Source organism: Strix aluco, chromosome 3 (genome assembly GCF_031877795.1).
Source record: "Strix aluco isolate bStrAlu1 chromosome 3, bStrAlu1.hap1, whole genome shotgun sequence".
Lineage (NCBI taxonomy): Eukaryota > Metazoa > Chordata > Aves > Strigiformes > Strigidae > Strix > Strix aluco.
In genome coordinates this window covers 131,716,440-131,741,318 of record NC_133933.1, presented here as the reverse complement: position 1 = coordinate 131,741,318, position 24,879 = coordinate 131,716,440, and the positions used below count along the sequence as shown (strand labels likewise).

Genomic DNA, 24,879 nt, shown 5'->3' with positions numbered 1-24,879 from the left:
TCAGTAGGGAGGGTGATCACAGCAGCAATGGCTCAAGGGAAAGAGGACCAGACGGGTGCTGATCCTGCAAGAGACCTTCTTGCCTTGGGCTGCAGCTCTGGTAGCTTCAGAAGCCCACTGGCAGCATCTCATCTCCTGCATCTCCATTCTACCCAGACCTAAAGCTTTCTGGGGCTGCACTGGGAGGTGAACAGTGTGTCCCTAGGAAAGGTTCTTCTAAAGACACCATGAAGTGGAGAAGAGATGGAAGATGTGCTCCTGCCCCTAGACTACAAGAGGCTTTCTGGTGGCATGCAAGGTACAGGACGTGGCCACTGCTGTGGCTACTGCACATGAAGAATGGGCCACCAGACACGACACGGGGGTCTCACCCCAACCCCTGCCCCTGGCGATCAGCACTTTGGAGGACATACTGGATGCCAACTCTGGCCAGCTCATGGCTCGAGGCCAAGTTTGCAGGTAGAGGAGAGAGAAGACATTTAAAGAGGACATTTCCCTTCAGCCTTCCCACCTGCAATTCACCCAAGGATCTCACTGCATGAAAGTGAGAGCTCGCAAGACTAATAACGCACGGGACCTCTGGAAGAAGGGACAGCAACCCGCTTCCTGCCTGGAGAGCTCGCCTGTTGGGCTCTGGGCATTTTCCAGATCCAGACCACTGATCTGTGGCCATGGCCCCAGGTCCTGGTAGCCACTGTGGCCACGTCCCAGGTCAACATCATCCACAAGCATGAGATGAGGGGAATCCACCACTTTGGTCACTGGTGACCAGGCTGCAGGCAGGGCAGCTCTGCCCAGGGTGGTGTCCCTTCCTTGGGCTGGGCCCTTCCTGGCTCCCCCTGCCCACAAGGCATTTCGAGGCAGAAAGAGCATGTTTTGGGATCATCCATCCTGTTTTAGGTTGCAGCATGGAACTTCTTATAAAAGGTCTCCTGGGATAGATCTGTCCTGCTAAATAGGTGCGTGGCCACTTCCTACACCCACAGCTTCTCCCTGCTCTTAGCCGGGGTGTGGTGAGATGCTGCCAAACCACAGCAAGCCAGAAAAGGTCATCAGAAAACAAACATGAGGCTACTCCTAAAACCCTGCCAGAGCCAAGCGTGGGAGGACAGTCCGGTAGGTCCTCACGGGGCTCTGGTGAGGGCTTGGTGCAGGCAGCACTGTCTGCCTGCCTGCGCTGAGCCCCATTGCATGGCAGGAATATCACAAACCCAATTGTTTTGCCCTTCTCCTTCCAATCCCTGGACTGTCTCCACCTTGGCGGAAAGGTCTCAGTGCAGAGGTTGTTCATGTGCATGCTCCCAGCTCGACAAGATTTCCTCTCCCCTCCAGGGAGCACCAGGGGAGTCCCAAGCCAGAGGACCCATCACTGTTCCACTCATAACCAGTGTCTCTGCCCCTCGCCCTAGTGGTCTCCAGAGCCAGTTTGCTGCCCAACAAGCCCAGCCAGACCCCACGACCCACGCGGGAGCACGCACAGATGCTGGTCCTTACCTTTGAATCCCCGCATCCCCACTGGACCTGGAGGGCCAAGGTCTCCTTGGTCCCCTTTCAAGCCACGTGGTCCTGGTGGTCCTCTCTCCCCGGGTAGCCCTGGAGCAAGGACAAAAACACAAAATTACTCTGTTTCAGCTGAGACCTACACAAACCAGATGTGCACACACACACATGCACATGTCCTGCTTGCTAGCAGACGTGCCAGGTGGTCTCTGATTTTTGCTGGGAGTTGGGGACCATCAGGAGACACCGGAGAGTCTAGCCCATCCTCTCTTTCTGCACTTGCCCCTGGGTACAGAACAGATTTAACCCAGAGATAGGCTGGTGCTAATGCAGCTCTGAGCATCCTAAGGCTCAGATTAAGGTAACTGGGCTCCAAAGGTGGAGACCAAGGAGGAAGAACATGGAGCAGAGACCCCAAGGAGACATGATGTGCCCAGCATGAGCTGCAGGTCCCTTGCATCCATGCACGCTGACCAGGTGGGTTTGCTATTTATTGAAGAAGGGGTTGGATTAAAACCCCTTATCTGAGCACCCCTGACCTCTGGGAGGTGGGAAGTGGGGGCTGTAGTTTGGGGGTCCCTTTGTAGGGGACACATCCAAGCCCTGGAGGTGACCTCCATCCACATGGGCCAGCAAGGGGAGGTGGAGGGAGGGACCCCTGGGCTCATGATGGGCTCTGGTGGGGCCTGGGGGTGGTTTGGAGGGAGCCCTGGATTCCCTGGGCACTGCGCCTTCCACCCCTCCTGGGCTGGGCTTTTCCAAACTTAGTCAGTATTTTCCTCTGGTTTAAGAGGAAAAAAAGCTGCCAGGAGGAATTTAGGCATCAGCTCCATTGGACATGGGCTGGGGTTTAACTCTTTTCCTGCTGCGTCCAGTCAACACCTCGGCTCCCTCCCAGGGGGGATGCTGCAGCATGTCAGGACCTGGCTATGGATTTGGGTAGAGGAGCTGGGGCAGAGGCAGGGTGGAAGATCTGCTGTGCAAAGGGGGATTTACCAGGGATGCTTTACAACGCCTGGCTGCACCTGAACCTGAGCTTCCCACACCCAAAGACCTGATGCTGTGACTGCATCCAGAAAAGCACCAGTGAAATCGAGACAGAGAAAGAACTAAAAATAGTGGCCCTTTCAGCAACTCTTCCCGAAGGTGAACTCTCCAAAGATTGTTTTGTTTTTCTGTTTAAAAAAAAAAGAAAAAAAGGAAAGAAGCCAGAATGATATATTTCTGATGCTTGTTACACCCAAGAAAAGCAGCCATGAATCTGTCAACGCAAAAAAATATAGCTGTCGGTGAAAAGAGCACGGGCAGCCAGCGCTGAGAAGGGCTTTCAGGGAGTGATCGGGTTTCCAGGCTGGCTCTGCCTAACTTGGCTGGTCCTGCTGCCCGCCAGGGAGCGGGGGGAAACAGGGTACCAAAATATGAGGTTTTAAGCCCAGCTCAGTACCAGCAGCTCAGATGCAGGCGGCTGGAGCGCTGAACCTGACTTTGACACTGATGGTCCTACGTGGGTCATGTCTTTAGCAGTGAAGGTCCAGGACTGGACGTCCTCTGGGATGGAGAAGGAGGTCCATGCCCCAGGGAGAGCGGATCCTGTCACCTCTAATAGAAAAGATCCTCTTGGGGACAGAAAGTCCTCACCAAAGGGGATCCTCTATCACCTCTGTGCCATCCCCGGCTCTTGGATGCAAAGCCAGTATTTCTAGGTTTGGCTTAAAATTAGAAACAGGCTTAAGCTGAGTCCCGTTTCTCGGGGTGGGGGGTGTCTTCTGTTGGTGTTTTAATTGAATTTCTCTCAAAAACAATGGTTGGAATTAAGAAGGGGAAAAAAACTGGCATTCTTGACATTGAAAAAAATGTCCTATGAAAAACCTCAGAGCTGCAGCCAGTGGCCAAGTTCCCTCTGCCAGGCTGAAGGGACCCCACGCTGGGTCCCTGTGTGCTGATGGGGGGGTGCTGGCAGGAGCAGGGGGCAGCCCTAGTGCCTTGTAAAGGTTTTAGTGGGCACGGGGTGGGGGCCACCCCCTGCACAAACCTGGGCTGGGTGGCTGCGTCAGAGGAGCCTGGGGCCACCAACTTGCAGGTGCTGGACCCTTGCAGCTCTCGCTGTCCTGGGGCCAGCTGGGAGATGAGAGAGACTTTTTGGCCCTACAGACTGGCAGTCTGGCAGGAGAAGGGGTGGCAGGTTAATCCTGTTGTTCCTCAAGACTTGTGCAAAGCCAGCGAGGTCCCAAGGGACAGCTTGGGACGTCAGCGGGAGGTGCCCCGTTGACTCTACGGACTTTGGGCGAAGGTTACAGGGTTGTGGGCACCCTGGATGTGATGTTCCTTACCTCGCAGCCCAGGCAGGCCAGGAAGACCAGGTTCACCCTCAATCCCTTCATTGCCTTGGTCTCCTTTGGGTCCTGGTGGCCCTGAAACACAACAGGTATTGGAGTGCTGCCACCGTGCCCCAGCTCTGCAGTCGTGCAGCAGATGAACATGTGCATGCACCCACCCACCCTTCACCAGCTGCTGTCGTTTATCAGGTGTCCAGGGGCCTCTAATAAACACAGACCCCTGCAGACAGGAGCAAAGTGACAGCGAGAGAGTTGCCAGCAGCCTTCTTCCACCATCTGTGGATTTTAAAGGCCAAACACAACTCCATCAACCCATCTCATGTGCCAGAAAACTTCGCCTTGCAGCTCCCATGGTTCCACTTTGAGCGCGACTCTAAGACTCTACGACCAAAAGTTGTGACATCTCCAATGAAATAATGTTAAGAAAAAAAGGAAAAAAAAAAAAAAAAAAGCATTTTGAAACTACTGAGATGAACCTTTAGGAGAGGATTTGCATCACTGATCTCATCAGGGCCTGGCCATCGGTGATTGCTTTTTGGTGTAAACTCTTGCGAGCGAGCAGAAAGTCCAACTCAATAATAGTTATATTCCTCAGCCTGCAAAGGGCCAAGTCTGCAAAGCTGAAAACAATTATGAGCTAAATCAATTGGAAGAAAGAATTTGAACAGAAAAAAAAAAAAAAAAAAAAAAAAGACTCATGGGATGATAGAAAATAGGGCAGAGAGAGGCCTGAAGGGGTCATTTGGTCTTTGTCCTACCAAGCCAGGGCGATAATTGGAAACTGTTAAACACTGTTTTCCTAGAAACCCCAAAAGCCATAATCTCACAGTTGTGCAGAAAGCAAACAACCAGCCAGGGCTACAGGCGACGTGGTAATGCAAAAGGATCAGGAGAAGAAGAGGGGGAATGTTTAGCAGTCCTAATGAATGAGTAATTAGGATCTGCAAATATTATGCGGGTTCCTGAGCAGACGAACCGCAGCGAGCTCAGGAAACATCCCAAGCTGGAGACGGTCAGGGGCTGGGAGAGGGCTACGGGGACATATTGCATTAACTTGCCCTGGGTTTCCTCTTCCCTATGTGACGCACATCTCTGGGCACTGAGAGGACGTGGGGATGGACCCAAGCCCCTGGGGACACATCTCCTGTTCTCAGTTGGCAAAATAAAAGGATGCAAAGAACAATGGACAGCCGGGAGAGCTGAGTACAACGAGGAGGCATTTTCGGGTGGGAACAAGAGGAACCGCGAGCAGCAGGGATGCTGCCTGCACAGCTAGAGGCAGGGTTATCCATGGTGGAGAAGGTCCAGCAATATTCAAGAGGTGCTTCACAGGGGGATGTGGGGCAGGAGCCAGGCGAGGTGTAAGAAGGTGCTGGGCTGGCTGGTGAAATAATTTTCCTTCCCATAGCCTTAAAAAGGGGCGTTACACAACAGCCATTACATCATAGAACCACAGACTGGTTTGGGTTGGAAGGGACCTTAAAGACCATCCAGTTCCACCCCCTGCCCCAGGCAGGGACACCTTCCACTAGCCCAGGTTGCCCAAAGCCCCGTCCAACCTGGCCTTGAACCCTTCCAGGGATGGGGCATCTACCACCTCTCTGGGCAACCTGTGCCTTACCACCCTCAGCGTAAAACTACATGTTCTTAAATCTGCTTACTTGCCTGCTGGAGTTCAAAAAACTGAATAAATGGGCAAATAAATAAGCAATAGGAAGCACCTGGTTGCATAAATAGATGGTGTTAAGTACAGCCATTGATTTTCAGTGCCCCAAAAGAGCAAGAGGGAGGTCAAGTCATGCCAGTTTGTTAAAGTGGACTCATGTGGGTATGTTTAGGCCTCATATCACCCAACCCCTTCTGAAATAAAGAACTAATGGAGAATTAAAATATGTCGATACCCTCAAATTCAGCCTACAGGGCATTACAGAAAGCAGAGCCTGCCAGACATCCATGGCTTTATAGAGGTGATGGTGAGTTTGATGGGTAGCAAGGGGAGCATCAAGGCAAAGGGGTTTTTCTACCGGTGTATCTCCTGCCCAAATGTCCCAGGTGTCCCAGGATGAGCAGTGGAAACTCTGCATGACCCAGCCATGTTCCTGGGTTCGGGTCAAGTTCTTCCCTCCTCTGCTGCACCCCAGCCCAGCAAAGGTTGGGCTGCTGAAAACCACTTGCTTAAACAAAACAGATGCTTTCCCACCACAAGCAAAACTAAAAGCAACCCTGGAAACATCTGCAGTGGCAGCCACCAAGGAAAGGTCTCCATTTTGTCACCCTGACTCTGCCCCAAGCATCCTCTCCGAAGGGAAGGGGTCCCACACCAACGGCACTGGAGCAAAACTACTGCTGACACAAAATGTCTTGCTTTCCCCTCACCAGCTCCAGTATGGCTCGGCTGAGGTCTCCTGCGTGGGGGCAGCTCCAACAGCTTCCATCTGCTCCTCTTTTATGGGCACACTGGGAAATAATCCACACAAGGACCCCACCTCAGCTCTCTTAACACTGGAAGGGACATGGGAGGTGCCTGCTCAGGTCAACTCTCGGTGGGATGGGGTGGGAGCTGCCCTTCCTCCTTAAAATCAGCTGCTACAGTGTGGCCCTCCAAGTTGTTGGCCACCATCTCATCTCATCCCATCTCATCCCATCTCATCTCATCTCATCTCATCTCATCTCATCTCATCTCATCTCATCTCATCTCATCTCATCTCATCTCATCTCATCTCATCTCATCTCATCTCATCTCCCATCTCAGAAAACCATTCCATGGGACATCAGGGAGGTCAAGGGCATGGACAGGCTAAGAAGGGAACTAAGTTTCATGGAGGATGACCATGGGCAACAGACAATCTCATCTGCTCCGTAAGATCTGGAGACTTGGAGAACACAGCCAGGGAAGAGACACATTGTCCCTTAATCCCTTTCCCTAATGCCTGGAATTAGAACCAGGGCTTGGGGATGGGCAGATCCTCGGGCTGATTCTGTTTGCTGGCTCCTAGGTTTTGGCATTCATCCTTTGGAGCTGTTCCCACAGTAGTGAGCCCTGTGGTCCATCAGCCACCAGAACATCTCCTCTTGGCTACACCCAGGCAGCTCCATGAGCAGAGAATGGTCCCATCCCCAGGGACAGCTTGGTGGGATGGGACACAGGGAGTAGCTGGGGTGGAGGATGAAGGAGCACTGGGAGGGGCAGTCAGAAGAGGCTGAGCAGCACTGCAGACACCGTGCCAAGCTGGTCCCCACCCTGTTTGGGGTTTGCACTCAGGAAAGAAAACCCCAGCCCAGATGCACTCCTGCTTCACCCTCCTGCCTGCACAAGGCTGGGCTGCTCTCTGCACCAGCGGAGGAGAAAAACACTCCCAAACCATTGGGATGAGGCCTTCCCTGATGTGCACAGATCTGACGGCCAGATGGGACCATTGCAATCACCCCGCCAGACCTGCTGCGAGCCAGCACATCCCACCCAGTGAGCTGTGCAAGCGGATCCAGGCGGGTGGTGGATCCTGGGCATCCTCCCTCCTGGTAACACCGTTATTTAAGACCCAGAGCCCCTCTGTGCTGTGAAGCCAAGCCCTCTCTGAGACACGCGAGCTGCTTGGCATGGAGACGAGCCTGGAGACCTCCCCAAGCTGCCATCACCAGCAAACAGCCTCAAAAGTCAGAGCCCGGGGACTCTGGATGCCTAGGACTGGCTCTGCTGGTACAAATCCAGCTGGGAGGGTGGTGGATTCATCCAAGGATATTTGGAGCAGGGGTAAAACCAGCTGGGCACAAGGCTTCTAAAATTATCCATGACCCATTGCTGCTGACAGAAAGCAGGGAAGGAGGAGGAATGGGGAGAGAGGGATGTTGAGGATGCCAGGAATGTGTCAGGGCAGCGACTGATAAATCAGGTGCCGGCCCGTTAGGAGGGGATTTGTTTTGCTTTCTGTTTATGTTAATTGGAGTAACATGGCGCGTGCGTGTTGGGTTCTGTGATGGTCCCCTTCCTTGATGGCTTCACCCAAGAGAAGGTGACATCCTTCCCACAGCAGTGGGGGGAAGAGAGGGAATGGGGGTGGGTGGGCAACAAGGAAAACCTCAAAGCAGTGGGTGCAACGTGGTCCTGAACCCAGCACTGGGAGCCAACATCCCCCAAGGACCAGGGAAATGACCCCAATGAGCTGCTGGTACCCAAGGGTGATGGTTGGCCTGGATGGGGAGATGAAGCTGCTGTGGTTCAGACTTGTCCCCTCCTGGCTCAGCAGATGGCTGGAGGGAGCAAGTGCCTTGGAGTCAGCCCCTTCCTTCCCCATCTGTATTTCAACTGGCAGCACCAGAAATAGCAACAGGCCATTGTATCTCCGCAGGTGCAAGCCAACACCCTAGAAGAGGGACAGCAACTGCCCCCCAACCTCTTGCTCTGCCCCCCAAGAGCTTGAACTACACTCTTCCATGTTTCTTAATGGTTTTTTTCCCCCTCCCATGGCCAGTTTGCTGGAACTGTGGTCAGGTCATGGCATTTAACAGCTGAGGATGTGTCCTGAGTGAATTTGTCCAGCTCCTTTTGGACCCTCTTGGGTTTCTGCCTCCACAAAGTCCTGCAGCAAGGAGCTCTGGCTGGGTGAAAAGGTGGCATGTGGGAAAGGGTTGCCCTGAGCCTCTCCTGGGCTTGCTGCCCACCATTTCATTGGGTGTCCCCTCACTCTCATGCCATAAATCACAAAGATGCTCATGACTCTGCTGACTTCCATCCCAGCCCTGTTCGGCAGCTCCTGTTCCTGAAAAGCCTGACCCTTTCCCTTCCCCACCATCCCATAAAGCCAAGCTGCTCCCAAGGAGCATGGCTCCCTTTGCTCCCGCTATTTTAGCCTCCAAGATCTTTGGAGCAAAAGCCACCAGTCCCGTGGTGCAGCACAGAGGGACCCTCCTCTTGCTGCTCCCCAGTCACATCAGGCAACCGGACTGGGATCCACCACCGCAGCCACGGCTTTTTCCAGTGCAGGCACCTCCACCGGAACTGGTCCCCTTGGAGCGGGGCTGTCCTAGGAGATCTAGTGCTGTGGGATGCAGAGAGGTGGGTGATCCCACAGCAGCAAGACAGTAAGATATGAACCACCTGGAAATTCCTGACATCAGAGAGGAAGAAATGTCCAAGCAGATGGTTAACTCTGACCATACAGTTACACTGATGAGATAATGGTGCGACAAACGGCTGGACCTTGCAGATAATTAAGAAAAAGGGAGTAGATGCTTAGCAGACTGAGGGGACTAACGAGGCAACCGTATAAATACCAAAAGACGAGGATCAGCAAAACTAGAGTTGATGGTCAAGAGTTAGTAAGGGATGGGTTGTTTATTTTACCATGATGAGGGGGGTGAGGCCCTGGCACAGGCTGCCCACAGAAGCTGTGGCTTCCCCCTCCCTGGAAGGGTTCAGGGCCAGGTTGGACGGGGCTTTGGGCAACCTGGGCTAGTGGAAGGTGGCCCTGCCCGGGGCAGGGGGGTGGGACTGGATGATCTTTAAGGTCCCTTCCCACCCAAACTGATCTGTTATTTGGGAGGGGCTGAGGGTGGTAAAGGAGAAGATGGGAGAGGAAAAAATCTTTAATTTAGGATGAGTGCTACTTAGCAACAACTAAAATATCCGTGTGTTATCAACATCTTTCTCACACTAAATCCAAACACAGCACTGTACCAGCTACTAGGAAGAAAATTAACTCTATCCCAGCTGAATCCAGGGCAGGATGTATGGTAAAGAGAATTATGTGATTGAGGAAGACTAAGGGTACTGGTGGGCAGCCCTCTGCTTGACCACTGCATGAAGCAGGGCAAAAAACCCACCATCTCTGCCGCGCTTGGTCTGGTTCATGTTCATGGCCAAGAGAGACCTGGAAGAGTTTTTTCTTGGCATCTTTGAGGGAACTTTGGGAGCTTTCTTCCTAACATGGATGGGGGAGCATTTGGAGGGTCCCAACTGCACAGAGTCCAAGGTGATGGAGATGCCTGACCACTGCAGACACCTAAACAGTGGTGTCTGATGGATTGGAGACCCCCTGAGACATCCCCATGCTTGTGGGACTGTTTCCACCACCACCCAAAGCACCGAGGACACCCCCCTCCTCACAACAGCTTCTTGCACCAGCGAGGGAACTGCTTACAAGAGGTTTTCAGCTTACCCCGTATCACAGAGATGTTCTTCAACGCGACGGAGTGCTCCCAGTCCTTCAGCCGCAGGTCCTCCGTCACATTGTTGAGGATGGCCAGCTCGTGCTTCAGCTGCTCCTCCATGGCTATGTGGATGAGACGCATCTGACGGGCGTCTTCGGTGGCGTTGCTGATCAACACCTGCAGGTCCTGGATGCGGGTATGGTGGATGTTCACGTCGTAGGAGAAGGTCCTGTTCATGGTGTCCACGGCCCCGCTCACGGTCGTCACTTGGTCGCTCAGGCTCTCCACCCGGCTACCCAGGTGGCTCAGGAGGTGGTCATGGTGCTGCAGCAGCAGCCGGCTGCTGTTGCCTTCCACGGAGAGCTTGTACATCTCCTGCTGAGCCGAGTCACTCTGCTGGGTCAAGCTGTCCCAGAGGTTGGCCACTGCCTTGTCGGTTTGGCTGGCCTGGGTCTGCAGGCTCCAGAGAAGCCCTTCCAGCTTCTGCAGTGACCCCGTCATGAGGAACAAGGAGTCTGAGTGGTTCTGCAGGAGGTCCTGGAGCCTCCAGATGTGATCCAGCACGTCCCCCTTCAGAGGTAGGTGCAGCAGCTTCAGCTGCATGTCCCGAAAGCTCTCATTAAGGCGGTTGACGTTCCCCATCAGCGCCTTCAGGTCCTCAGGGGATGTCTGCGGCCTGGAGACTGCAAGGGGTGGAGAGGAGTGGGACATCAGAAACCACCCATGGAGGTGGGGACCCTCCTGAGAGATGCAACCCTGTCTCCTCCCAAGGAACACTTGGACAGCTTGGAAAGCTCCTTGGTGCTTGGAGGTGGAAGCCCAACCTCATACCCCAAAATCTTCATCCCATCAGCCCCTTGGTTTTCTCCATGGTTGGAGAAGGAGGTTGGATGCAGAAGGGCTGGAGGCACCTCGCTCGGGAAGGACAGCAAAGGCTCCCAGCAGCTCTGGGCCTCAGGGTGGCTCTGGGCTTTGCCAGATGGGCCACGACTCTACAAAGCTCTGCCTTGTGGCTTCACCCAGCTTGTGTTTGCCTTTGGTCAGAGGACTGGCTGCTAACAGCATCCGCTTCCCTTTCCTAAAAACAGACCTTAAAAACTGCTTCTTCCCCCACTGAGGTTTTAATTTTAATTTTAACAATCAGGTTTCCCTTCTGGCCGCTGATCTTGGACCTGAGCTCAGCCCCTTGCTCTGTAATGAAGACCATCAGGCTGGCTCGGCAGGTCTCCACGGCTCGGGGTGCGGTTTGCCATCGGCCTCCAAGCGCCACATCCCACATCGCGGGGCTGCCAGGGCATTTCCCGAGGGAGGAATCCCACCCTGGCTCAGGACCATCCTTCCCCTTGGCCTCTGCATCCCCCGTGGCACCACCCCAAACCCCTCCTGGCCTTGCACCACCTCCCAGAGCACCGAGGTGGGGTTCAGAGAGGGAACCTGGAAATTTGGGGGGAACCTCTTGCTCTCCACAGCTTCTAGCACTGCTCCAGCAACACCCTGCCCAGCAAGCCCAGTAGCACCCAGTGAAGACCGATCCCAGGCCCCATCACCCTGCTGCATCCCTTGGTGCACCCCAAAAACACCAATCCAGGCAGGGGAGTATCATCGTCTCCCTCTGCCTTGCATTGATGCTTGGTCTCCAATGCAGCCTGAGGTAGGAGACTCGAAGCCAAACCCACACAAATAATGAGAATTTTTGGAAAAAAAAAAAAATCTCCATTGTTTTTTAAGCTGTGGTGGGGCTTCGGCTGGCGCGACGCTGTGGGCTGGCGCGGGACTGGCCTGGCAGCTCACCCCCTCATTTCCACAGAGGAGAAACTGAGCGAAACCATTTGGTTTGAATTAAAATTGCAGGAGGAAGGAGAGGGCGAAAGCAGACGTGCACACGTGAAGGGCTCCAGCCCCCGCCCGGGGCTTGGGGCCACCCGCAGCAGTGGCACTGGATGCCCGGGGTGGTGACCAGAGGGACCTGCCGTGCCTGGGAAGGGCTCTGGGAGGGTCACTGGGAGCTGTAATGGAGGAGTTGAACTTCCAGGCACCGAAAGCATCTTTCCTCCATTAATTACCCCCCATTAATTAATCCTGCTGCTGGACTATCCCAGTTTCACGAGCTGCAGGGTGCCAGCTCGGAGGGGCACGGTGACATCGTTTGGTCCCTGCTTGTCACCTGCATCACTGCACAGGGGACAGCTCAATGTCACCAGTTATCGCCCAGCGGGCACCAGCTTTGCCCAGAGAAGGCGGGGGGGGGGTCACAACTAAGCGACATGTCCAAGGTCACCCTGTGAGGGGACAACTGGCAAGGAAAGACCTTGGGAGCAATCGCCACGGGGCTGGCGAAGGGGTGGGTGCCGCTGCCTCCTGCATGGGTGACCAAAGCTGCTCCGTTGAGTGTTTCTTGACCCAGGAGCCCATGATGGGTGCAGGGACAACCACAGCCTCCTGGCAACAAAACCAAGGGGATTTTTTTGTTGTTCCTTGCCAGCAGAAGGAGAAATAACCGTGGCCCCAGGTCCTGCAGCGGCTGAGGGCTGGCAAGCACGGGTGAGCTCCCCTCCTTTGCACCTGCGGTTCGTTGCAAAGCCTGTGGAGTTCCCCAAATTCCCATAAATCGCTTCCAATAACCAGCTAGGATCTCCGCGGAACTCATCTGCCCAACCCTGGCACCGCAGCCGCTGATCCTGAGAGCAACTGAGGCTGCTCTGGAGCATCCCGCAGCCAAAACCACACCGGGAAGCTTCCAAGCAGCAACACCTCCAGCCTCGGGCTGCTCCGTGCATGCACATGCGTGTGTGCCAGCAGCTCTCCTGCCTCCCACACATGCACATGCATGCCCACTGTGCACACACACGTGCAAAGTGCACGCAGAGGAATGCACCCAGCGTAGGTGCATGCCCGAGTGCCCGCAGCACGGATGCACCCCCAGGCACGCACACACGCCCCCAGCACAGACACACTCCCTGCCATGGAGCCCCAAAATAGCACCTGGCAGCACCAGGGGGAGCAAACGGTCCCCAAAAGGCTCCGTGAGCAGCTGCTCCTTCCTGCCGTTGTGTTTTGGGGACGTGCCTCCCTGACTGTTGTCCCCACTACTGTTTCAAGGAGAAAAAGGGTTGCAAAAACCCCACCATCCTACCCCAAAATCCCTTCCAGGCCCTTCTGAACAGCCATGCAGCACCAGCCCCGTGCAAGGTCACGCCTTGCACGTGTGCACACAGGTGTGCGAGGCACTCAAAAGCTCACAGGCATCAAAGGAAGGCGGCAAAGGAGACCCCCAGAGAGGGGTTTCGCGAGGGTAAGCTGTGGAACCGCTCGCTGCAGGAAGGTTGGAGAAGCACAGGGAGAGAAATGCCTGGAGGTTACTAAATATTCATAAATTTATATAAATGCACACACATACGCACTCAACACAACGTGCATGCACATACACACACCTGCCCTCTCTGCATGTCTGCGTTACAACCCACGCACATACTCCCTGGAGCTCTGCACACACAAATGCTCACGCTCACACGTATTTTTGCATGACTGGGACCACTGGCAGCTCTTCCCAGCTCCCGGGAAGGCCACCAGCTCTGGCAGCGGGAATCTGGACTTGATGGGGTTAATGAAGAATGTGCCCTGTGCTCCTGTCATCATTTTCATGGGATTTGTCCCGGAGGAGCCTTGCAGAGGGGACAAGTGTGTGCGCGCACAGCTGTGCCTGCACACCACTGCATCGGACACCCTCACTGTCGCCGTGACACGCTCCCGGCTGCAACCCTGCACCTGTGAGAGTGCGCAGGCACCTGCACACTTGTGTGCACCCAAAATCCCTCTTCCCCCCTTTTAGGCTTCACGTATAGCCACGTTGATCACAGAATCACAGAATCATCAAGGTTGGAAAAGACCTTGAAGATCATCCAGTCCAACCATTAACCTAATATTGACCGTTCTCAATTCCACCAGATCCCTCAGCGCTGGGTCAACCCGACTCTTCAACCCCTCCAGGGATGGGGACTCCCCCCCTGCCCTGGGCAGCCCATTCCAACGCCCAACAACCCCCTTCCTAAGAGCCAGTCTGACCCTGCCCTGGCGCAGCTTGAGGCCATTCCCTCTTGTCCTGGCGCTGGTTCCTTGGCTCAAGAGACTCATCCTCCCTCTCTGCACCCTCCTTTCAGGGAGTTGCAGAGGGCCAGGAGGTCTCCCCTCAGCCTCCTCTTCTCCAGACTAAACCCCCCCAGTTCCCTCAGCCGCTCCCCATCAGACCTGTGCTCCAGACCCTGCACCAGCTCCGTTGCCCTTCTCTGGACACGCTCGAGTCATTCAATGGCCTTTTTGGAGTGAGGGGCCCAAAACTGAACCCACTCATCGAGGTGCGGCCTCACCAGTGCCGAGTCCAGGGGTGAGATCCCTTCCCTGTCCCTGCTGGCCACGTTATTGCTGATACAAGCAAAGCAGACGCGTGCACATTGACTACGGATGTTTTCACCAACTTTTGCGGTGTTAGTTATGTGGCTGCAGAAAACCAAGAGGCTGCACACAAAGTCTTGCAGGACACCTCAGTTTGGTCTCCAAGCTGGAAGCGCTCCTGAGGGATTTGGACCCAGCTATGAGACCCGGGGTGTTACCACTGGCCCTCCTGAGTTTTATTTCCACGGGGAAGTTGGGCAGATGCTGAGCATGAGGTTCAGCATGCGACTGGACACACAACACCAGCGGGTCTGGGCAGCCCAAACTGTCAGCCTAAATACGAGCCCGACATCCTACATCTGGAGCATCTCCTCCAGCATTTTGGAAACGGTGGAAACCAAGCTCTGGGTGGGGAAGACTGCTGCAGGAGAAGGATTTGGGGCAGGATGGGGAGCAGAGGATGGTGGGGAGCAGCCAGCACTTGGCTCCAGCACAAGTCTCAGGGCTTTAGCCCAGGCGGCCCCGTTGTTGGCAGCTTTTTGGTGGCTCAGGTTTGCTCTGTGTCCTCAGGGAGATGCTGGCTGCAGGCACAGACCCACTTTGGAACCGGCTCATGAGGAGCTGGAGGAGTTTGCACTGGAGCTGATCGGGGAGCGCTCACACGATGGCTGGCCGTGGGGCTGGGGCTGCTGCTCTCATCTCTCAGAACACGAGTTTTGGGGCTACAACTCTCAAAACGGAGGGTGCTCGTTTCCTTGGAGGCTTCTGCCAGGCATCCAGGAGCGCTAAGGGTGGGAATGGGGCCGCTCTCAATGCAAATATGAGCACGGAGATGGGGTGCAAGTCAGACGCCCATCCGTATGCACGGTTCAGATGCCCACACGAAATTGCTGGGCTCATTAGCCACGTCCTAACGAGCCCTGCCTGGCCTCCCACTGCTGCTGGAGCAGCTCAGGGCTGGGTGCCTGGGCCTGGGGCCAGGCGAGGATTTGGGTTCAAATGCTGAAGTGCAGGTCTGTGCATGCAGGTGGCTGGGATTTAACCCAGACCTTGCAAAAAAGCCAAGATCGGGGTCCTAACCTTGGCCTTGGTGCCTTTTTAGTGGATGATGGGGGGGGTCAGGGACAGGGAGAAAGGGAGTGTGCATTCCCAGGAGCCAGAAAACTTCTGCCAGGCTTGCGAGAGAGGATATTAAAAGCAGGCTGCGTTGAAACCACCCCGGCTCTGTTGCTGAAAACATCCTGTTTCTGCAGCTCCGAGGTGGTTCACGGTATTTTTGGCAGTTTACTCATTTTCTAATCCCTTTTCACAGAACGCGTTGCAAGTCGCAGGACACCTGCCCAAGCCGGCTTTAAAACGATGCCTGGGGGAGCTGCCTTGCCAAAAAACAGCATGTTTTGGGGGTTATCTCTGCAGGGGGTGGGAGGGGTGGTTTCCCTTGCAATGCCCCAGCCCTGCTGGGAAGAACCGTGGGGTGTGGAAGCGTGTGGTTGCACACACATGGGTGTTTCTGTGCGTGTTTGCACACATATGCACTTCCCAAGGAGTTTTTTGGGAATTTTCCTCCTTTCCTGTGGGCAGGATGGGAAGCAGTGGAGCGAGGCAGGAGGAGAAGCCCCTCTCTGTGTTGCTGGCTCCGGGATGAAGAGGTGCTGGCAGTGGAGGGCACGGACCAGGGGCACAATTTCCCCATCCCCCTTGCCCAGACAGTGTGGGGAGAGGTGTTTTTTTTGGGGAGCAGGCTGGGTATCACAGCTCCACATCCCTCTCCAAAGAGGTTTGGAGATGAGCTAGACACCCCACGCTCATTTGCCCCGGGTGGCATGGTGTTTGCTCCAGGTGGGACCTCACCACGGCCAGGGTTGAACATCAAGTGGTGATGTTCCTCTTACAGCATCGTGGGCAGCTCTTCCCCACCCAAGGAGCAGGAGAGAGCAAATCTGCTTCACTAAATGTTGCACCTTCCCCACAGAGGGGAGACAAGGGATGCTGGGCTCAGCTCTGGCAAGTTGGTGTCTGGTCTCCAGTAGCACAAAGTGGGATTTTCCATGGGAAAACCAAACCCTCCACCATTAAGAGTGCCCATGAATATCCAGTCCTGGCCTCCCGAAGACCATCAGCTCCAATGTTAAGGTTTCAGCCATGGACACCTGAAGCTGAGGAGCATCAGGGTTGTCTCCCTGGGCTATGGGTGGCTCCCAGCTGGATGTGGTCTCCTCACCCTGTTGCAAGACCACCTTGTGCCTGTGGTTTTCCTTGATGTGATAAGACCACTCCGGGCACCCACGGTCGGCCCAGCCGGCTCCAGACATTGTGAATCAGCTGCATCCAAAGCCAGAGGCTTGGCTTAAAGTTCCAGACATGCAGAAATAATGAAAGAGATGATTTTTCTCTTCATTTTCCCTTTCTTTTCCAAGATTGCGGTCCACAACGCAGGGGGTTAGGTGGTTTTACTGGGGTCTTACTGAAAGCTGAGATCCTGCCAGTCACGGGACTCCAGGAGGTGGGGCTTTGAAGATGTCCGTGACCGTGAGCCTCCAACTCATCAGCCGATGCCATAATGTTATTGTTATTGCTGGAGCTGCTTTCGGGTGAGCAGCTGTAGCTCAGCCCAGGACAAGAGCGCCTGTCCCGAGCTCTTTGCACAATTCATGGCATCCCTCGCTCAGGGTTTCGCGGGCCAACAACAACATTAAAACAATGTAATGCAAGAAATAAGTGGGAGAGGCTTCAAAATTCCAGAAAAACCTTCTCTGTCCCTTCTCAAGCCCAGGAAAAACTAAATCCACCCTTTGCAAAAGACACAGGCTGCCTTCACGGTGCTGGCATTACCACAGCTGGAGTTAAACATGAAATCCATCACTCACCCCCCCGCCCCAGCTGCCTGCAGCAGGCAGAGTGCAGGCAAGGCCCCCAAAATCATCCCAAAGGGATGGTGCGGGGGCAGCGCTCAGCCCTGCCCAGCAGCTAGTGGAGATTTGGGGCTGGCCCATATCCCACCCCCCTGCCATGGATGTTGGGGTTAAAGCTGGGAAGGAGGCGGGTGGGAAGCGAGGAGCTGGTCCGTGGTGGTGGCATTTCCCACCCACACCCGCTGTGGCACCCATCCAAGCCCCCCCACCCAGCAGAGCCCCCCACGGGGGTGGTACGGGTGCAAGGAGGGGGTACAGAGACCGTGGGTTAAACCAGGCATCTTCCCAAAACGCTGCCAGCGCGACGGAGGGAAAAAAAACAAGCTGGCGGCAACGCGGACCACATGGGATGTGTACACAGGGATGAGCTGGGGCTGGGAGCAATTACAGGCCTTTGCGAGCAGTTTTCCCATCCCTGCACTCACCAAAAAGCCAGAGAAGGGAGGCAGGAGCCTTGCTGGCATGTGCGGGATGTGCTGTGCAAGGATAATGCCCGGCCCGCATTTCCAGCGCTGATGGAGCCAGGGCTCATCCTTCCCCCTGCGCAAACCCAGCAGCCAGCGATGGGGCTCCTGAGCCTCTCCTCAGCCTCTCCATCCCTAGCACATGATGCTCAGACCCTGCAGTGACTCCAGCCTCAAAGCTTAAATCAAAACCGCTCCAGACGTGCAGTATGGAGCCGGTTTAAGCTCCCATTGTCGTCCCCAAGGAGCTGGAAGTGGGGCACGGTGGCTGCAAACCAAGGCAGGCATCACCTCCGTGCCCCGCTTCTGCTGGATCCCGTATTTTCCTCCCCTGGATGGCATGGAAAACCAGACGCAGCAGAAAAATGGTCCCATGGCCATGGCCAGACCCAGATCTCTGAGCTCCTCCGAGCATCACCCTCAGGGTACCGCTGCACCATACAGGGAGCACCCAGGCTCAGCCCTTACCTGCGAGGATGAAGACTCCGACGAGGATGAGGAAGACGAGGAGGTAGAGTCCCACCACAGCGTACTTCAGTGCTGCCAAGGAGCCCAGCCGGCTGCAGCACCCTGCTGCCTTCATCCTCCGCCCGGGACCTGGAGGACAGAGCAGGGGGTCAGGGAGAGCATCACGCACCCAACCCACCTGGGCTCCATCACCCACTGGGAGAAAAAAATTGCAAATATAATTTCAGCAATGCCTCGTGGGTGTAGGCACAGCTCTGCATGCCCTGGTGTTGATCCAGGGGCTTTCCCCGAGTCAGGACCATCAATGCTGGCACAAAGCCACACTCCCAGGACACCCTCAGCCATGCAGTAGGCAGGGACAGGCCTGATTCTGCTCACACTGGTGCTATCTTAGACTGGCCCTTAGGAAGTATTTCTTTGCAGAAGGGGTTGTTGGGCGTTGGAATGGGCTGCCCAGGGCAGGGGGGGAGTCCCCATCCCTGGAGGGGTTGAAGAGTCGGGTTGACCCAGCGCTGAGGGATCTGGTGGAGTTGGGAACGGTCAGGGTGAGGTTCATGGTTGGACTGGAGGAGCTTCAAGGGCTTTTCCAACCGAGATGATTCTGGGACTCTGCGTGATACGGGGCTGGGTTGGGGGCAGGCAGCCCAGTTTCAGCATGCACACATCTCCCCTCCTGCACGGACAGAACTGGTGTGCAGAAAGCCCGGTGGGGATCCCAGGTAGGGAAAGATGTAGAGCTGTCAGCCCTCCAGCTCTCACCCTTTGTCCCCATCCCCTGCCTTCCCTGCCTGCAGGCAGGCAGAAGGCAGGCAGCAATAAGGGAATGGAGGAAGACAGGACAAGGGCTGGTAGTTAAACTAAAACAGGGAAGGTTCAGACTAGATCTAAGGCAGAAACTCTTCCCTGTGAGGGGGGTGAGGCCCTGGCACAGGTTGCCCAGAGAAGCTGTGGCTGCCCCCTCCCTGGAAGGGTTCAAGGCCAGGTTGGACGGGGCTTTGGGCAACCTGGGCTAGTGGAAGGTGTCCCTGCCCAGGACATGGGGTGGGACTGGATGGGCTTTAAGGTCTCTTCCCACCCAAACCAGTCTGTGATTCTAAGGTGCCTGGATCCTGACATCCCTGCCAGCCCCAGCTTGCCCAAACCTGCACTACCTGCGCTCCAGCTCCTCCTCGATGCTGCCACAAGCCCTGAGCAGCAAGAGCTGCGTGTGAAGGAGCTGGGTTTTCACAACTAAAATAGCCAGGAGGAAAACGCAAGGCAAGATGAGGAAAGGCTGCTGTGCTGTCAACCCAACTGCAGGGAAAAGTCATCTGGGTTTGGGCTTTGCCCATGTTCAGAGCTTGAGCTCACATTGAAATCTGGGCCAGGTTGTGGTCTTAGGTGGGAGCCGGAGCCTGATCTGGATACAGACCCCACATCTCTCCATCCCAGCCCCAAGGTTGCGGTAATGCTTCAGCCTGAAGCCTTGGCTCTCTGGGTGGCCCCGTGCTGCTGAGCAGGGGTGCAGGGCATTGGGTGCCTGTGGTTTTGTGTTGGACTCTTGCAGACCCGCAACGTTTCCGAGAGTAGCTGAGAACCAGCAACTTCACAGCAGGTCCAGTAGCACCACCCAGTTTCGCCCCTTGCCAGATCCGAGATGTCTCCAAGGAGACACCAAAAAAAGGTTAATAATTGTGCCAGTAGCTCTAGTTACTGCCCATACGGGGAAGCATGGTCAAGATGACCTTAATTAGTGATAGGACAGACTTTGATCTCCAACCCCTAGAAAATAATCAGAACGTCCTGGACCATGAAGAGAATGTCTGGGGTTGTGCTGAGGATGAGTTATGAGACAGCCTGGCAAAGGGTCTGTTCGATTAATTAACTTGGCAACAAAAACTAATTTTTGAGTGACTGGCAAGTGAGCGACCGGCATTATAACACTAAAAACCACCCCCCAGGGCAAAAAGGCCCCTGCCCAGGTTAAAACCCTTCCCCTGAGCATGGGGAGCAGCAGAAGGACTAGGTAAACCGTGTTCTAATTGTATGTTAATCACTAACCAATCTAATAGTTTGGAAAAGTGCTAATCTCTGATTTCCATGTCTAAAAGGAGTGTGAAAACCTGCTCTTGGGGTGCTTGGTTTGTGGGAAAGTCCCCCGAGCCCCCAGGCCGGGATAAATACAACATCTCCCCTGAGCGGGTCAGGATCAGGTTATTGCACGCCGGGCACGAAGCCACTTTTTGGCCATGAAGCCACTTTTTGGCCACAAATCCGCTTTTTGGCCACCCCAGCACACCCCTGCCCTTCCCCAGCTGATGTGTCTGGCCTGCTGGAGGACAGGGAGGTTTGCAAAAGCCTCCAGCCAGCGAAGGGTTACGCTGGGTGTATCGCTTAACTCAGCCCCATTTTGGGGCTCCAAAACGATCAAGTGCTGAGGTCAGGCTCGCTGACACCCGGGGGGGGATCCCGCGGGGACTGTGGGGTGCACGGGGTGCCGCAGCTCAGGTGTGACAGGCGGTGCCTCTCCTCTGGGACCCCTCCATCTGCAATTCATTACCCGCCTGCGGTTCCCATTTGCTGTCACTGGCCAAACAAATGGAGCTGAGGGTTTCAGAATGAGGAAAGCTGCAATATTTTTCTGACATTAACACTTATATCAGGTCCTGGGAGACTCCGGGAGGAGCTGGCCTTGGGCCTCGAACCACCCACTCCTCTTTTCTGCTCTCGGAAGAGCAGGAGGGACCGCAGCTGCGTAAGCAGGATTTTCACAACAGCCCGCTCTGAGGAGCCCACGGGCGGGCTCCGGCCAGTAACCAAGGGGAAAAGCAAATATTTCTTCCCCCTGCCCATGCCCAGGGGAGCTGGAGCTGTGGCCCGCCCGGTTAGTGGGGGTGCAGAAGGTGGGAGGCTAGAAGAAGCCAGGACTTGTCATCCCCCAAGCCCTGGGAGGGGGTCTGGGGCTGCTGTCCTGGGGGTCACGGCAAGCAGCAGGCTGTTGCACAGGTCCTCAACCCCCCACCGAGCATTTTCTATGAGCCCAGGAGGGATTCGGGTGGTCCCGGAGCTCTCGGGGTTGACCTTGCCCCTGCCCTGTGCAGCTGCAGACCGGACACGGCCCCACAAGCCCCGCTCCAGCCACCTCTCCTGTGGGAACGGGGTTCCTTGGGGTGGGGGGGCACCTCTGCATCGGGGCAAGTGAGGGATGAGCAGAATCACCCTGAGGGATCCAGGGCAACCTGCCACAAAAATCCCAAAGCCAGGGAGATACCCTGAACCCTCCCTGCTGTTGCCGCACCCCAGGGCAAGGTCTCTGCTGGGAACGGTGGCCTTGGTCAACTCTTCCCTCCCATCTCTCCCAGCATCGCTCCCTCCAGGCTCCAGCACCCCCCTGCCACATTTGCAGAGCATGGGGACGGCCACTAGGCAGGATGTGACCCTCTCTCTGCTGCAGGCAGGTGGGGTGGGTGCTGGATTTGAAAAGCTGGCAGCAGGGAGGTGGGCAGAGATGGGAGCAGACACGCCGTGGAGAGTAACGGGACACCAAGTTGGGGGGAACTGGCCAGGGCTGGATGTGGCCCAGCCTGGCACATGTGGCTGCCCCACGCCAGGGCTCTCTGTCACACCCTGGGGATGCCCCACGTGCCTAAAAGCAGGAAGGTGAGTCCCCCATCACCCCGATCCCGTACTTGAGGTCGGGGAGCAGCAGTGCTGGGAAGCCTGCTCAGAACAAGACCAGTTTCCCCAGTAGCCCCACGGGTCTCCAAGCAAAGCTGCCAGCAGAGGGGACCTCACATCTCTGCTTGAGCACCCAACTCTGCCACTCTGGCTTCTCCCACCCGGGCTGCAAAGATCTGGGGAAAAATTCATCAGGGCTGTCTGCTTGCGGACCAAGCCTGATGAAACATGGACAGTGTTTCGTGGGGCAAGAGTGAAGGAAAAGAGCTCAGCAAGTCCACAGGGGAGGTAGAGGCCAGCTAAGATGTGTGGGAGATGCGAGCCAGGTCCCGCCGTGTCCTGCTGCACAGCCCTGGTGCTGCCCTCCCCACCGCAGGGCTTCTCCGGATGAGGCCACATGAAGAGAGCCAGAGGCTTGGAGAAGGGGAAAAAAAAACCCAAACCACACCTAAACTCCAAAAATCAACCTTTAGCAAGGAAAGTGACTTTCCTTGGAGCACAACCTTGGTCCGAGGCAGAAATGAATGAGATCTTGGACACCCTGAGAGGCCCACGATGCCCTGGCTTGGTCACCCCGTCAGACCAGAAATTGGGGGGGCACAGGGGATGCACAGAAACCTCCTTGCAGGGGGATTCCCTGAGCGTTTCTCCCACTGAGACCATTCCAGCGGGAGAAAAGTTTCCTGCTCCGTGTGGGACACGTTCATCACGGCGCTTCTTCCACCACAGCACCCTCACCCTGGGCACCCCCCGCTTCCCGGGCCAGGGACTGCTCCTCAGCTCTGGGACCCGCAGCTGGAGCTGAAGCAATCCAAGCTCCCACATCCCTGTGTGTGTCCCCCCCACCTCTGCCACCCCGAGAACCCTCCGGGTTTCCGCCACCGGGTTCAAAGCCGCACGTGGAGCCCGTACTCACCGTCCTCGCAGAGGTTCAGTTTGGAGAGGTTCCTTCCCTCGAAGGGCTCCTCGAAGACGGAGCCATTCTCCCTCTCGTTAAAGGTGTGAAGGTACATGGCTTTGTTCTCCATCCTCCTGCTGCTGGCAGAGCACAATGGGCACGTGAGACGGCGCTCAGTGGCTGTGGGGTACCCTGAGGGGCCCGATCCTGGCTAATCCTCTACCCTGCGTGGCTCCAGCACCGTGGGCCGGGCTGGTGCTGGGGACAAGGACCTGCTGCCAGGGGATCCCTTCACTGTCGCTTGGCGGAGCTGCCCACCACATCGCACCGGGCGGTTTTTTGATGTGCCCATGGCCCAGGTTAGGCTGGGAATTGCCCCAAAGGCAGGGAGAAGCAGCCAGTGAGCAAGCTGGGCAGGACCACAGGCCCACCACCACATCCCTGCAGCCCAGCGAAACGCTCACATCAACTCACTGGGCTCCTACCACCCACCCGTGCTCAGCCACATGCCAATGTCCAGCTTTAGTGGCCACCGTGGATGTCCCTGGGGAGATGGGGCAGGGGGGGGGGGACGACACACAAGCTTCCAGGACCTCTTTCACCCCCAAGGTTTGGGGTACCCCTGCACCCACACCACCTCTAGATACCCCAGCACCCTGCCCGTGGGACAGGTCCGCTCTCCCCACGGGCCTGATCCTGCTGTCACAGCCCCTCTGATTGTGGGGCTTGAGTTGAGCTAGTCCCAGGGACAGGTCTGTGCCCACAGTGACTACCGTTAGCCCTGGGGGGGGTTATGCTTCCACTGCCACCGAGGTTTCATCATAAGACCCAGCTGAGGAGGGGGGGGGGGGAGGCGGGAATCAGCCCCCAGCCCGGCTCTGGCACGGAAGGAATTAAAATCACCCACTAAGTGGGACCTGCTGAGCACTCCCAAACTCATCACCTGCACCCCTCGCTGTCAGCACATGGGTGCTGTGCTCCGTGGGGACCCCCAGCTCCTACCACCACCTCCCCCAGTTAAAACCAGTCCCACTGGGAGCCGGCTGGACAGGGCCCATCCCCAGCTACTAGTCCCACTCCCTTTGGGGGGACACATCACCCGTGTAACCCACGGTGGGGGGGGGGGTGTCTCACAGCACCGTGGAGTCAGACCTCGCTCCCCCCCCTACATCCCACAGGGCAGGGGGGTGGCAGCTCCCACGCAGGGGGTGATACCGGCCCCTCCACGCGGGGCAGTGGGTGGTGGTGAGGGGGGGTGTCCATCCTCACCCCCCATCCCGCAGCTGCGTGTCCCCTTTCTCGACGCCACTCACCTGCTGGGGGGACCCACGCGGGAACGAGTTTCCCGTGGCTCCTTCCTCCGCTTTCTCGCTCAATCCCCGGGCTGCGCCATGGTGGCCGGGACAGGGGGGCGAGGAGAGCAAGGGGAGCCCCCGACCTCACCGCCAGCTCCCCACGGGCGCGGAGGGGCGGCTGCTCCACGCCAGCCTCCCATGGGTGGGGGGGGTGGGGGGGGTGTCCCCGTGGGTGGGTGATGCGCAGACCCGGCGGGGCGGCTGCAGGGCCGGGGAGCTGTGAGCGAGGAGGGCTCGGCCGGGAGGGTTTTGTAGGCGGGGAACGGGAGGGGGGGCGGGGTCCCCACGCCCCCCCACATACGCACCCCCCCACACCCCACCCTCCGCGGCCGCCCATTCGCCGGCATCGGGCCGCTACGGCCGCGGGGAACCGGGCTGGGGGGGCGGAGGGGGGGAGCATCCACCGGGGGGGGTGGGGATCGGGGCAGGAGCATCCCCCGGCGGGGCTGTCGGGGCAGGGGGGTCGGGGCAGGAGCATCCCCCGAGGGGGGAACCGGGGCAGGAACATCCCCCGGGCGGGAACAGGGCTGGGGGGGCCAGGGCAGGGGCATTCCTTGAGGGGGGTTGAGGCAGCAGCATCCCCCCGGGTGCTCTCGGGTTGGGGGGGAGCACTTTTCCCCTGGAAGTCCGACCCCCGGGGCAGGAGGTGGGTCCGTGTCCCAGCTCCTGTGGGTCTCCACGCTTTTCGCTCTCCCTTCGCTGCCCAATTCCCGGCCAGCTCAGCCCACGGTGGGCAGGACCCCCCCCGGCCCG

The 24,879-nt window shown here is 56.7% G+C and overlaps 1 protein-coding gene across 3 annotated transcripts in view; it reads right to left on the bottom strand.

Annotated features, from left to right (window-relative positions):
* The window catches only part of SCARA5 (scavenger receptor class A member 5), a 39,207-nt gene extending 14,859 nt beyond the window's left edge, over positions 1-24,348 (bottom strand). For 2 of the 3 annotated variants that reach the window (XM_074820365.1, XM_074820367.1), the window contains exons 1-6: positions 24,085-24,348; positions 22,790-22,908; positions 18,217-18,345; positions 9,992-10,666; positions 3,831-3,911; positions 1,495-1,593 (exon numbers count right to left, since the gene is read on the bottom strand). In XM_074820365.1, the coding sequence (XP_074676466.1) occupies positions 1,495-1,593; positions 3,831-3,911; positions 9,992-10,666; positions 18,217-18,345; positions 22,790-22,901 (1,096 nt within the window). In that variant the 5' untranslated portion in view covers positions 22,902-22,908; positions 24,085-24,348. Of the gene's footprint in view, positions 1-1,494; positions 1,594-3,830; positions 3,912-9,991; positions 10,667-18,216; positions 18,346-22,789; positions 22,912-24,084 lie in introns of all 3 variants that reach the window. The other variant, XM_074820366.1, reaches the window with a different exon arrangement.
* Positions 24,349-24,879: the final 531 nt, after the last annotated feature.